This window comes from Thunnus thynnus, chromosome 16, assembly GCF_963924715.1.
Source record: "Thunnus thynnus chromosome 16, fThuThy2.1, whole genome shotgun sequence".
NCBI lineage: Eukaryota > Metazoa > Chordata > Actinopteri > Scombriformes > Scombridae > Thunnus > Thunnus thynnus.
The window spans coordinates 4,199,284-4,213,911 of record NC_089532.1 but is presented as its reverse complement, the minus strand read 5'-3'; the positions used below and the strand labels follow the sequence as shown (position 1 = coordinate 4,213,911).

The window sequence follows — 14,628 nt, the reverse complement described above, 5'->3', positions numbered from 1 at the left end:
AAGGACTGTGTTTGAGTACAATTGTAAGGTACTTGTACTTTACTTGAGTATTTCCATTTGATGCTACTTTATACTTCATTTACTATACTATACATTTCAGAGGGAAATATTGTACTTTCAACTATTATTTCTACTGTATATCTACTACTACATTTATTTGACAGCTTTAGTTACTTTTCAGATGAAGATCTGACACAATTGATAATATAACAAGTTTTTAAAATACAACACATTGTTAAAGATGAAACCAGTGGTTTCCAACCTTTTTGGCTTTTGACGTCTTACAAAAAGCAGTGTGTAGTCAGGGTCACATTCCACATGTCTATGAGTTGTTAACAGCTCCACCAAATAGTGATTTTTCCCTCTAAACTTCTCACATGCTTTCATTTCAATAAATGTTCGAATGATCCAATATTTCAGCAAAAATCAAAGATTAGAGAAAAAGTCCAAAAACTGAAAACAGATTTGTGTGTCAGAACATTTTCTTTTTTCTTCTTTCCTCTCCCATTAATCATCTCATGACCCCTCAGATTTATCTGCTGACCCTTTGGAGGGGCCCGACCCCTAGGGTAGGAACCACTGGACTAAACTAGCTAACTGTATATAAAGTAGTGTAAACTAGCTCCACCTCCAGCAGCTACAACAGTAACATGCTGCTCTAACACTGATGCTTCACTATTAATAATCTAATGATGTCATATATAATAATATATCAGTCAGAGAGACCAAACCACTACTTTTACTGCAATAATTTAACTACATCAAGCTCATAATACTTATGTACTTTTACTGTAGTAGGATTTAATAATAATTTCATAATTCTCTTTTGTCAGTCAGCTGTTTATTACCAATAAATAGAAATTGGTCTGATTTTAAGGAAGAGTTAGAGAAATATGGAGGCATCACCAAACCCTGACATGCCAACAAGTATTTTACAGCAATGCAAAAATGTTTTCAAATAGTGAGCAGGTTTTAACTGAGACTTCACTGTAAATGAGGAAACACAGTTTTAATTCACAATGCTGCTCCTCGTCCTGATAACTCCTCCCTGTTCATTCAAACACAACAAGCTCCACTCTGTGCTCATATTTCCTTGTTCCCTCCACTTCAGATCTACAGTTTGAAGATGGGTCTAACCAACATGTCAGGCTGCATTCACTGCAGAAACACATGTTGTTCAGATCAGAGCTCAAACTTGTTCAAATTTTCAGGAAGTGAAACTCAGACAGTCGTTGCCACTGAGAGCTGAAATGGCGCAGAAAGGAGATCAGCTGGACCGAGAAACAATCAGCTGTTCGATCTGTCTGGATCTACTGAAGGATCCAGTGACTATTCCCTGTGGACACAGCTACTGCATAAGCTGTATTAAAAGCTTCTGGGATGGAGAGGATCAGAGGAAGATCTACAGCTGCCCTCAGTGCAGACAGACCTTCACACCGAGGCCTGTCCTGGTGAAAAACACCATGTTTGCAGCTTTAGTTGAGCAGCTGAAGAAGACTGGACTCCAACTTGCTCCTGCTGATCACTGCTATGCTGGACCTGAAGATGTGGCCTGTGATTTCTGCACTGGAAGGAAGCTGAAAGCCCTCAAGTCCTGTCTGGTGTGTCATGTCTCTTACTGTGAGAAACACCTTCAGCCTCACTTTGAATCTACTAAATTTAAAAAACACAAGCTGGTCGACCCCTCGGAGAAGCTCCAGGAGAACATCTGCTCTCGTCATGATGAGGTGATGAAGATGTTCTGCCGTACTGATCAGCAGAGTATCTGTTATCTCTGCTCTGTGGATGAACATAAAGGCCACGACACAGTCTCAGCTGCAGCAGAAAGGACTGAGAGGCAGAGAGAGCTCGAGGTGAGTCAACAACAAATCCAGCAGAGAATCCAGGACAGAGAGAAAGATGTGAAGCTGCTTCAACAGGAGGTGGAGGCCGTCAGTCGCTCTGCTGATAAAGCAGTGGAGGACAGTGAGAAGATCTTCACTGAGCTGATCCGTCTCATCCAGAAAAGAAGCTCTGATGTGAAGCAGCAGATCAGATCCCAGCAGGAAACTGAAGTGAGTCGAGTCAAAGAGCTTCAGGAGAAGCTGGAGCAGGAGATCACTGAGCTGAAGAGGAAAGACGCTGAACTGAAGCAGCTCTCACACACAGAGGATCAAAACCAGTTTCTACACAACTACCCCTCACTGTCACAACTTAGTGCATCTACAGGCTCATCCAGCATCAACATCCGTCCTCTGAGCTACTTTGAGGATGTGACAGCAGCTGTGTCAGAGCTCAGAGATCAACTACAGGACATCCTGAGGGAGAAAAGGACAAACATCTCACTGACAGTGACTGAAGTGGACGTTTTACTGTCAGAACCAGAACCCAAGACCAGAGCTGAGTTCTTAAAATATTCATGTAATATCACACTGGATCCAAACACAGCGAACACATATCTGTTATTATCTGAGGGGAACAGAAAAGCAGAACGAACGAGGCAAGAACAGTCATATTCTGGTCACCCAGACAGATTCACTAATTGGAGTCAGGTCCTGAGTAGAGAGAGTCTGACTGGACGTTGTTACTGGGAGGTGAAGAGGAGAAGGGGAGGAGTTTATGTAGCAGTCGCATACAAGAATATCAGCAGAGCAGGAGTCTCGAAGAAATGTGCATTTGGATTCAATGACAAATCTTGGATGTTATATTGTGACACTAACAGTTCTACATTTTGGTTCAACCGTACCTCAACTCCCATCTCAGTTCCTTGTTCCTCCAGAGTAGGAGTGTACCTGGATCACAGAGCAGGTATTCTGTCCTTCTTCAGCATCTCCAAAACCATGACTCTCCTCCACAGAGTCCAGACCACATTCACTCAGCCTCTCTATGCTGGACTTTATCTTCATAATGATGGAGACATAGCTGAGTTGTGTAAACTCAAATAGACAGAAGTCATTTCAGACTTCATGTGTCAGATTCTGTTGTAATTCTTCATGTTTTTGTCTCCATTGTTTCTGAGAGCTCGTTGCTGTGGTGTTTCTGAACTGCACAGAGATCAGCTGTCAATCAAACTGGGATTATCAACACTTTTTTTTCTTTTCATTTGTTGTTCTGTTGATGTTTTCAGTTTCTTTAAATGTCAGTTTTTGCTGTGTGTTTTTATCCATGGAAGCTATCACTGCTCATGATGATGTTTTTAACCTTCACTGACGTTTCTTCAGATGAAAATATAAACATTTCTTTGTTAGATGTTAGTTTCATGTTTGTATTGATGTACTTGTGTTCTGTTGTTTCTCTTCCACTTCAACGTCTTAAACAGAGAAGACAGCAGAACTTCCTTCATCATAGATATGTTGTTCTCATCACTTTGTAAATTCATAAAGAAATGTACAATCAAACTGTAATTATCATGATAATAATCAATTATTATGTTCTTGTACATAGCTGACATTCTGGGTTAAACTAACTGATTGTGTGGATGAAGTGAATCTGTACATGAAATCATTGAACAAGAGTCATTTAACAGACTTTACTGATTGGATGTGTGAACAATCTGAAGCTTTAAATAATCAATAAAGATTTTTTTGTCAACAGTAAGGAAAGTATTTTCTTCTGTCTTCATCTCAGGATCTCATTCAAAGCTTGTGGAGAAAATGTGAAACTAAAATGAGAGTTTATTTGAGGCAGTTTTCCTCCTGAAACACCACAAAGTACAGAGTTCATGTTCAGAGCAGACAAACGTTTGTCAGTCAGTCTCTGTACTTTCAGCTTTCTTCACTAAAGCAGCTTTGTCACAGAGAAAAGAGCAGAGTTTTCTATCACTTGTTGCTTTTAACAAACAAGATTTTCTTTGTGCATTTAGTTGATAAAGTCTTTGTTATACAGGCCTAAAAAACTGGAAAATACACGCACACACAATGTTTACCTAATCAAGCATAATACTGAAAAATTTGCGTAAATTAATAGTTTTGGTTAATTTCTTTTTTTTTTTTTTTTTTTTTTTTAACAGTTTTTTTTAAATGTGACAGTGTTTGAAGATACATGTTTGGATCTGTTTGTTTAAATATAATATACAATGGCAACTTCTTCAAGAATTTTATGTTTTGAATAAAATATTTGGCTGAAATAATGAAGGATTTATCAAAGTGCTAAAAGGAACATTTTGGAAAATCTATAATTGACATAAGTACCACCTAATAAAAGTCTGTGATGCAGTAGTTTACAACGGTCATTGAACGTATCGTCAGCGCTGGCTAATGACGTAATAAACCCTCGACAGTCGCAGCGGAGTCGCTTGTTTACATGTCCGACCGTAGCTCTAATGAAGAGCCGTTTTCAAGTTAAATGTGTGTGAGTGTAGCTGTCAGCAGCTGTACCGTCCAGCTGTGAGATGGATTTCTGCAGGAAACAGGTGAAGTCAGACTGTGAGGAGCTGCTGAGCCGCTTCCAGACGACCGAGTCTGTCCGCTTCCAGCTGTTCTCCGACATCTGGAGAGAAATGAAGTTCGAACAGATATTCTAGTAGGTTTCCACTCAAAACGCCACTTGTTTGTCGACCAAAATGTTATTAGTTTTCTGTTAAAAGTCCTAATGAATCTCATTATTCGTCATTTATCATAATAAGCTACTGTCTTTACATGCAGTCACTGTGTTATGTGTCATTATTGTACCGGTGTTACACCGTATCTGGTGACCCATCACATTCTGTGACCTGCAGTGTTGGAAGAAATACTCAGATCCTTTAGGCCAGTGGTTTTCTAACTTTTCTACGTCAAGAACCCTTAACTGACGCAAATTAGACCCTTAACCCCCATCTGATAACATTTATGCTTTTAGATGTTTTATAACAGAAAGTGTATGACACGCACGCGACCACAATAGCCCTTTAACCACTTACTGTGCTACTTATGGACGGAATTATAGTGAAATTTTGCTGGGGACCCCCTCGGGGACCCCTGGGAGTCCCCGGACCTCCCTTTGAGAACCACTGTTTTAGGCTACTTAAGTAATGCAGAAATACTTAATTACAGTAAAAATCCTGCATTTAAAATCCTACTTAAAGTCCTAAAGTAAAAGTACTACAATTTCTCAATTCTAAATTGTAGTAAAAAGTAGTACTTTTACTTTTGTACTTTAAGTAATTTTAGCTGGTAATACTTCTATACTTTTACTTAAGTAGGATTTTGAAAGCAGAATTCTTACTTATAATATTTTTACATTGTGGTGTTGACACTTTCACTTAACTTAAGGATTTGACTGCTTCTTCCAACTAGGGCCCAACTAATACTGGATTTTTGGAGCCAATACCAGTATATAAAAATTTTGATAATCTTACCAACAATTTTGGGAACTGATTAATCGCTTTGAGTCATTTTTAAACTCTCTGGTTCCAGTTTGTTAAATGTGAATATGTTCTGGTTTCTTTAGTCTTATAAGGTTGTAAGCTGAATATATTGTAGCGACCCTGTTAATGTTCTTGTACTGTTAAGCGTTTGTTGGTAGCCACATGTTAAGAGGGCGTGAGTAGGGGAGGGGCAGGGATGTGAGTGTGTGTGTGCGCGAGGAGGAGAGTGAGTGAGAGAGCGAGAGGCGCGAGTGACAGCAGCTACAGTTCTGTGAGTTCGAGTTACATTATTGTTGTTGTTTTTTGGCGTGGTTACGGCCAACAGTAACCCATCCTGTTCAGCTAAATAAACGGTACAGTGCCGATCAGTTGCCTGTTATTTGAACACGTCCTGACGGACGCTACATTTGGTGTCAGAAGTTAAACCACCGGAGCTTCCCTGGCTACTCACCGTTAGCAGCTAGTTGGACTCGGCTGCCTGCTACAGTCTAAGGTGATGGCGGCGCAGCGGGACCGGACCGGGACCCGTCCGAAAGTCAAGGAGGAGGTGCTTATGGACAGCTGGCGTGCCGGTGAGCCTAATTATGTGAACGAGTATGGCCGCACCTCGGAGCATGTCGCTCACCTGAGACGGACAGCGAGAGACATGGCTGCTGCTGCCGGCTTCGACTCACCAGGCTTGGAGGCGCGCACCGGAATTGGCGGCAACTGTGACCAGCTCCAAGTGAAAACGCCAAAATACTCCGGTAAGGCGAACTGGGAGGCCTACCATGCACAATTCGAACTGTTAGCACAGGCTGCAGGCTGGTCTGGAAAGAAAAAGGCGCTCCAGCTGGCCATGTGTCTTACTGAAGAAGCACTGACATGTTTGCTGCTCCTCAGCCCAGCTGAGAGAGCTGACTACGGAGCCTTAGTTGGGGCGCTGCAACGGAGGTTTGGACAATGCTGCCAGCCTGGTGTCCTGCGTTCGGAGCTGTCAAGCAGGCAGAGGCAACCGGGTGAACCGCTCCGTGTATTGGCTAATGACATTGAGACCCTGGCGAGGAGAGCATATGCCCACATGCCCGCTGAGGTACAGTGCGAGCTGGCAAGGGACCAGTTCATTCGAGCCATAACCCCAAGGGAGCTGCGCATCCAGACTCAGCTGGCACATCCCTGCACTCTGCAGGAGGCGCTAGAGCTGGCGTTGGAGAGAGAGGTCGTAGGAGGGGCGTCTGAAAGCGACTTTAATGGGGGCAGCCATGTTGTGAGATCCGTGGTACAGGAGGGCCCAGGTAAAGAAAAACCTGCATGGGTGGCTGAATTGACTGAAATGATCCGTGCTGTGTCACTGCAATCACCACACAGCAACACCCGTCCTCGCAGAGGAGCCCCTGTTTGCTGGGTATGTGGCCAGGCTGGCCATATCAGTGTGCGGTGCCCCAAACGTATCGATGTTCAGGGAAACGACCCAGGGTCTGTGTAAGCGGGACGGCACAGACCCCTGCCCCTATGTCCCACCCTACCTCCTCCCTGGTAGACAGAGCCCAGAAGCTTGAACGGGGGAGCGAGACTCTAGACCCCCTGCAGGCAGATGACACCACTGAGTCCGCAAGGGTGGTGGGTTGGACCCACGCAGGGGATTTTTGCCATGTCCCTGTCACCCTGGCGGGGGCTCCATGCACTGCCCTTGTTGACACTGGCTCCACCGCTACGCTGTTGAGACCTGACATGGTCCCAGTGGGGACACAGTTGATACCTACTGCTGTGAGGCTAAGGACTGTGACTGGTGAGTTAGCGCCTATGCTGGGAAGATGGGTGGTGGTTATTCAGGTGGGGGGGCTAGCGGTGACCTTTAGGGTGTGGGTCGCGGCAGTGCAGGACCCCTGCATAATAGGACTGGACTTTCTGCGGGCTGCCCAGTGTGTGTTGGACCTGGGGAAGAACACACTGGCTTTCCCAGGGGGTCCCATAGTCGCAATGGTACACCCTGCTCAAACTGTTGAACCACAGCTGCCAACCGTGAGAACAGTAGAGGCACGTTCAAGCCCCCCACCCCTACCTGCACCTCTTGCCCCTACCCCCCATGCCACAGCTGATATACAGCCACCTGCCCCTATCAAGCCACCAACAGCGGGAGGGCAGGTGGACAGACTGGCAGCAGTTAAAGAGGTGTGGGAACGCAGCAGCGTTAACCTGGAACCTGATCAGCGGGAAGAGCTATGGCAGCTGTTGGTGGAATTTAAGGACATTTTTGCACTGTCAGAGGAAGAAGTGGGGCTGACACACTTAGTGCAACACGAAATTGACACAGGGGATGCACAACCCATTAAGACACGCCCACGGCGCCTTCCCCTGGCACATCAGTCAGCTGCAGACGATGCAATAGATGAGATGCTGGAGGCCGGCATCATCGAGCCCTCTGACAGCCCCTGGGCCTCGGGAGTCGTGATGGTCAACAAAAAAAAGAGTCCAAAAATGAGATTCTGTGTGGACTACAGGCCGCTAAATAGCGTGACCAGGAAGGACTCATATCCACTGCCCCGCATTGATGAGTGCCTCGACTTGGTGTCCGGGTCATCCTGGTTTTCCTCTTTGGACCTACGTTGCGGGTATTGGCAGGTGCCCCTCAGCCCCTCAGCCCCTCAGCCAGGCCAAAGACAGCTTTCTGTACGGGGAGGGGATTATGGCAGTTTAAAGTCCTCTGTTTTGGCCTATGCAACGCACCAGCCACATTTGAACGGCTGATGGAAAACGTGTTGGCAGACATTCCCCGGCAGGAATGTCTGGTATACCTGGACGACATCCTGGTCCACGGCAGCTCCTTTCAGACCGCCTTAGGGGCCCTGCGGCGAGTTCTACATCGAATAGCAGCTGCAGGACTGAAGCTACACCCAGACAAGTGCTGCTTCATGAGAAAAGAACTAGAGTTTCTGGGCCACAGAGTTGGGGAGGAGGGCATCAGCACATTGGAGGAGAAAGTGCGGGCAGTGAAGGACTGGCCAGTCCCCGCTAATGTGAGAGAGCTGAAAAGCTTCCTTGGGCTGGCATCCTACTACAGGAGGTTTGTGCGTGGCTTCTCTTGTATAGCTGCCCCTCTGTTCCGCCTGCAACAGAAAGACTGTGATTTTGCCTGGACTTCTGACTGTGAACAAGCCTTCAGCTCTTTGAAGAAGGCCCTGACAGAGTCTCCCATCCTCACCCCCCCAGACCCCAATTTGCCTTTTGTACTGGATACTGATGCCAGTGATGTTGGGATGGGTGCGGTGCTGAGCCAGGTGGGACCGGAGGGGGAGAAGGTAATAGCGTACTTCAGTAAAACTTTCAACAAAGCTGAACGACGCTACTGTGTGACACGCAGAGAGCTCCTTGCTATTGTGAGAACAATAAGACACTTCAGGTACTATCTCTGCGGCCTTCCCTTCACAGTCCGAACTGACCATGCAGCCCTCCAATGGTTAATGTCCTTCAGGGAGCCAGAAGGGCAGATTGCACGCTGGCTAGAGGAATTGGCACCGTACGTCTTTAAAGTGGAGTACAGGGCTGGAGCTCGCCATACCAACGCTGACGCCATGTCTCGGCGCCCCTGTGCTTCTGATGGCTGCCGGTACTGTGAAAAGAGAGAGGCTTGGGAGAAAGAGCTTGGTATGGAGGAAGAGCTTAATGGAAACAGGCTGTTCTGTAGAGGTGCACAGGTTGTGGACTCCACGGAGTGGAAGGTACAGCAGGAAAGGGATGTTGACTTACAGCCTGTTTTGCAGTGGGTGGAGTCAGGACAAAAGCCGCGGTGGAATGAGGTTGCAGGATGCTCACCTGCCACCAAAGGACTGGTCTCAAAATTTGAGGCTCTCCAAGTGAAGGATGGAGTGCTTCAAAGAGCCTGGAGAGAGCCAGCCACAGGAGAAGAGAGGTGGCAGGTAGTAGTCCCCAGGGCACTGAGAGAGTCGGTGCTAAAAGCCTCTCATGGCACAACTGGAGCAGGACACTTTGGGGTCTCAAAAACCCTTCGTCGACTCTGGCAGAGTTTCTACTGGGGTCAGCTCAGGAGAGATGTTGAGGACTTCTGCCGCCGCTGTGACCTCTGTACTGCACATAAAGGGCCCCCGGAGCAGTCTCGTGCCCAGCTCCAGCAGCTGGCGGTGGGGGCTCCTATGGAAAGGGTGGCGGTAGACATAATGGGCCCATTCCCCCGCACAGATAAAGGGAATCAGTATGTTTTGGCTGCCATGGATTATTTCACAAAATGGCCTGAGGCCTATGCCATACCAGATCAGGAGGCGGAGACTGTTGCTGATGCTCTAGTGGAGGGCATGTTCGCCAGGTTCGGGGCAGCTGAGGTCATCCACAGCGACCAGGGAAGGAACTTTGAGTCGGCTGTGTTCTCTGCTATGTGTGACCGGCTGGGCATGCAAAAGACTCGAACTACACCTTTACACCCCCAGAGTGATGGACTAGTTGAACGGTTTAACCGAACTCTGGCGAAACAACTTGCAATCCTCACTACAGAGCATCAGCGTGATTGGGACATGCACCTTCCCCTTGTCCTATTGGCCTACAGGTCGGCTGTGCAAGATTCAACCTTATGCACACCTGCCCTGCTCATGTTAGGGCGAGAACTGCGCACGCCAGCAGAGATGGCTTTTGGCAGGCCCCCAGATGCCCCAGCAGCTCCTCCTGGCCCAGAGTACGCTTGGCGGCTTCAGGATCGTATGGAGTCAGCTCATGCCTTTGCCCGTAACCAGCTGCAGAAGGCGGGTATGAGGCAGAAAAGAAACTATGACCTGAGGGCCAGAGGGGGAGACTTTGGGGCTGGGGATCTGGTGTGGGTGTATAGCCCACGGAGAAAAAAGGGCCAGTGCCCCAAGCTGGACTGTCACTGGGTGGGCCCGTGTGAGGTGTTGGAGAAGCTGGGGGAGGTAGTATATAGGGTCCAGCTGCCGCCTAGGGGGAGGCGGGTTGTTCTCCACAGAGATAGGTTGGCCCCGTATAGAGGTGACGCACGCCCTCATCAGCGCCCTGCACATTCTGCACATTCCCAAAAGAAGCAGACAGCCACACCCCCAGATTCTCCGGCTGTTTCCCTTACCGACCCCTCACATTCCCCCTCACATCCCCCTGCACACACCCCCACACCTCAAGACACAACTCCTGCTCATCAACTGGAGAGTCCAAGAGTGCAGGTGCAGGTGCAACCCACTTCAAGGCGGCCCCAGAGACAGAGAAAGCCCCCAGCCCACCTCAGAGACTTTGCATGTGACCCCTCGGGGCGAGGGACTTTGTAAGGGGGGGGCAGTGTAGCGACCCTGTTAATGTTCTTGTACTGTTAAGCTTTTGTTGGTAGCCACATGTTAAGAGGGCGTAAGTAGGGGAGGGGCAGGGATGTGAGTGTGTGTGTGCGCGTGCGCGAGGAGGAGAGTGAGTGAGAGAGCGAGAGGCGCGAGTGACAGCAGCTACAGTTCTGTGAGTTCGAGTTACATTATTGTTGTTGTTTTTTTGGCGTGGTTATGGCCAACAGTAACCCATCCTGTTCAGTTAAATAAACGGTACAGTGCCGATCAGTTGCCTGTTATTTGAACACGTCCTGGCGGACGCTACAATATGTAAAGGTGGCGTTTGCGTTGAGAACTCAGTTGGGTTGATTAGCGGTTGAGAGAGGGGCTTTTTCCTAGCTCGTTTTCCCCACGCTTTCCAGTCTCATACTAGAAGTGTTCCGTGTGAATGCGTAGTAGGTTATGTGAGGTAGAAATAGATATTATTGCTGTGGAGTTATTCCATCTGTCCGACATTTGCTTAATTTTTTTTTTGCTCAGATTTTTTGTTAGAGAGTGCTGTTATGAAAATAGGCTTCCTGCTGACAGCAAAGTGCAAAATAGTTACATGCTAGTTGCTAGTTTCTGTGCATGCGGTTGGGGGAGGGGGGTCCGTTAAATTTCAGCTAAATTTGAGGCAGAAAATGATTGAAGTTGTGAAGTTACTATTGCATTTTCCCAAATATTGCATTACCTTTTCTTTTGTTTGGGGGAGTGAATTGTAAGTTTTTTTTTCCCTCAGTTAAATTTGAGGCAGAAAATGATTGCATTGCTGTGAAGTTACTATTGCATCTTCCCAAATATTGCATTACTTTTTATTTTGTTTGGAGAGTGAATTGTAAGTTTTTCCCCCTCAGATTTGAGAGGACTATAGCCTATATGAGTATATGGGCTGTAATATGAGAATAGCCATGCTGCTGCCAGCAAAGAGCAACTAAGGCAAGGTGAATAAGTAGTTCAGATAGGCTAATGTTGTTTTCATTGATGACTTCACTATGTCCTATTCATGTTGCATTTGTGGTTTGTCTCTTGAGTCATTGAAGGCGTATGTTTTGCATTGCCAACTGCATCTCAATGAACCCCACACAGTTTTCAAATGTGTTGAAGTTGGTTGTAAGTATGTGTTTGCCAAGTATGTTTCCTTAAAGGCTCACTACTATCGCCATCATACTGGCAAATCAGTGTCTTCACAAGGCTTCACTATGGAATCCTTGAAATGCACAGTTTCACTTTGTGAGTGCCAGTGTAATGGCATGAAAGGGTTGGTTGCACATCTAAAGGAGCACATAGATGGGGGATGTCCAGTGAACTGCCCAGTGGCAGGATGTAAAATGGTGTTCACTGTAAAATCTACCTTCACTGCCCATATGTCTAGAAGGCACAGGGAATGCCCTGTGAATGTCATCAGCAGCTCATGTGGTAGCGGTAGGTCAACACATTTTGTTGACTCGTGTCCCTCCACAAGCACCACTGTAACTACAGAGCAACCAGGCTGTCTGTCGAATAATGAAGACACTTTAGAACACAGTGGTTTTGAGGATCTGTATCTCAGAAATGTGTGTTTGTTCTACGCAAAGTTACAAGGGCAATATTTAGTTCCAACCTCTACTATCCAGATCATAGTGGAAGAGATGCAGAACATTCATGAGTTGGGGCAGACACATACATTGAGCAGGCTAAATGTACTTCTGCAAACACTGGTATCAGACGAAGTCAGAGGAAAAGTATGTGATGCTGTGGAGGAATCAGACTTGTTCTCAGCTTGCCACACTGGCCCAATGAGAACAGCCTACTCTAGGACTAAGTGTTTTAGAGAAATGTTTAACTTTGTGGAGCCCAAGCAACTGTTTTCGGGCAGAGATGAAAACAGAGAGAAGCGATTTGCCTACTATGTTCCAATCTTGGAGACACTGAAGAATATGCTCACATCAGGGTTTTTGAAGGGACTGATGTCAGAAAATTCTCCAGACATTCTCAGTGATTGCTGTGATGGCAAGGTGTTTAAATCGAACACTTTCTTGCAGGATTTTCCAGCTTGCCTTAAGTTGATTTTGTACCAAGATGCCTTTGAGGTTGTCAGCTAAAAGGAGACACAAACTTCTGGCTGTGTATTTCTCCCTACTAAATTTACCCCCCCATATGCGATCAACCGTCGACCACATGCAGCTGGTGCTACTCTGTAGAGAAAAGGATTTTACAGAATTTGGCCATGCCAAAGTTTTCTCTGAGTTGGTGAAAATGTTAGAGGAGAGTGGGATAACAGCTGATGAATCTGTTTTGAAAGGAACTCTCTACTGCATTGTTGGAGACAATCTTGGCTCACATTGCATTGGAGGGTTCACTGAAAACTTAAGCTCATCAGAACATTTTTGCAGATACTGTCTAATTTCTCGTTCTGAATTTCAGACTGACTGCACTTTGTCTGCTGTCCTACGAACGCCCGAAAATTATTCTTCTGCAGTGGACCAGATTCAGATGACCAGCAACGTGGAAGTGCAAGGGATAAAATTCAGGTCAGTTTTCAATTCTTTGCAACACTATAATGTGTGTCTTCCTGGCTTGCCTCCTTGTCTTGGACATGATGTCTTTGAGGGTGTCCTCTCCTATGACGTGGCACTGTATCTGAAGTACTTTGTGAAAAAAAGAAAATGGTTCACATACCCTCAATTGAACAGGCGGATTAAACAGTTCCAATTCAAAAACACAGATGCCTCCTCCAAGCCGTGTGAAGTCAATCCTAAAACACAGAAACTGTCCGGTCATGCCATACAGAATTGGAACTTCTTGAGATTTTTGCCTCTGATCATTGGAGACAGAGTACAAGATCCACAGGACGATGTATGGCAATTGACCCTACAATTGAAGGACATAGTTGACTTCACATGTGCTCAGAGCATCTCAAGATCGCAGGTTTATTACCTTGATGCTCTCATTCAGGAATACATGGACTCTCGGGAGACACTATTTCCTGAAACCAACTTGAGACCCAAACATCACTATCCAGGGTTGATGCTAAATTTTGGCCCATTGATTAAGGTCTGGGCTATGCGCTTTGAAAGTAAGCATAGCTACTTCAAAAGATGTGCAAGACAATTGAAGAATTTTAAAAACCTGCCTCTCACCCTTTCAAACCAACATCAGTTGTTACAGGCTTACCTTACAGCTGGATCTGTTGGTCCTCAAGATTTGCAAATGAAGGACTGTTCACCGTTTTGTTCTGAGCTTTACTCTGAACAAATTAACAGTGCAGTGGTGCATTTTGGTTTCACAGAGACAAATGCTAAGATCACAGCAGATGTTCAGTACAAAGGGATAACTTACAAGAGGGGTCAATTTGTTGTCACTAGGAATGATGATTTGGTTCAATTTGACCAAATATCTGCAAAATAAGACATAGCTTTACATGACTTTGTTGGCCCTGAATATAAACTTAATAAAATACTAATGAATGAACAATGTTTGACTCCTAGTCTATGGTTAAGAGTGTTCGAAAGGTAGCCATGGTATTGAGACACATGAAAATGATTGGTAAAAAAAAAAAACCTGCGACATCTTGCACTGTTTTCCCATCATATTTACTATAGTCTTTTGATTTTACCAGCTTTTCATTGTCTTCAACTTAATCTGTAAATTGTATTGTAATGCCTGTCTACCTACATTGTATTTTGCCTCCATCTTCCTACTGTCTGTCTCTGTATAAGACCTCATGCCTTGCCAATCTCCTACCTTGTTTAACAGGACAAGAGCGCACAGGAGGCCTCTAGGCCCACCATGATGGTAAGGCATTTATTATTCATTTCGTTTAGACAATGCAACTGTCAACTAGAGGTTGCTATATAAATCCAGTGTTGGCTAGCAAATGAGCAGAATTTTGTGAATTAACGGTTTCAAATAAATTGTATGGTTGTATGAGCAATATCGGTTTTAGTGTAATTCTTGTCTAGTCTTTGTGATGTTAACCTGTACATGTTCCTATGTACTACCAAAGGCCAGCACAGGTGAAGACCAATACCTCTA

The 14,628-nt window shown here is 45.7% G+C and overlaps 1 protein-coding gene and 1 long non-coding RNA gene across 2 annotated transcripts; both read left to right on the top strand.

The window, feature by feature from the left end:
- The first annotated feature begins 1,205 nt into the window (after positions 1-1,205).
- On the top strand, positions 1,206-3,288 carry LOC137199730 (tripartite motif-containing protein 16-like). The gene has a single exon (XM_067614233.1). The coding sequence runs from the start codon at positions 1,251-1,253 to the stop codon at positions 2,922-2,924; it is 1,674 nt and encodes a 557-aa protein (XP_067470334.1). The 5' UTR covers positions 1,206-1,250; the 3' UTR covers positions 2,925-3,288.
- Positions 3,289-4,232: 944 nt separating this feature from the next.
- Positions 4,233-14,622, top strand: LOC137199737 (uncharacterized). Its single transcript, XR_010931846.1, has 4 exons — positions 4,233-4,500; positions 13,018-13,124; positions 14,350-14,388; positions 14,600-14,622. It is a non-coding gene; the product is annotated as an uncharacterized lncRNA (long non-coding RNA).
- Positions 14,623-14,628: the final 6 nt, after the last annotated feature.

Coding starts and splice junctions, on each gene's coding strand:
- LOC137199730 (XM_067614233.1), top strand. CDS start 1,251: ATGGCGCAGAAAGGAGATCAGCTGGACCGAGAAACAATCAGCTGTTCG.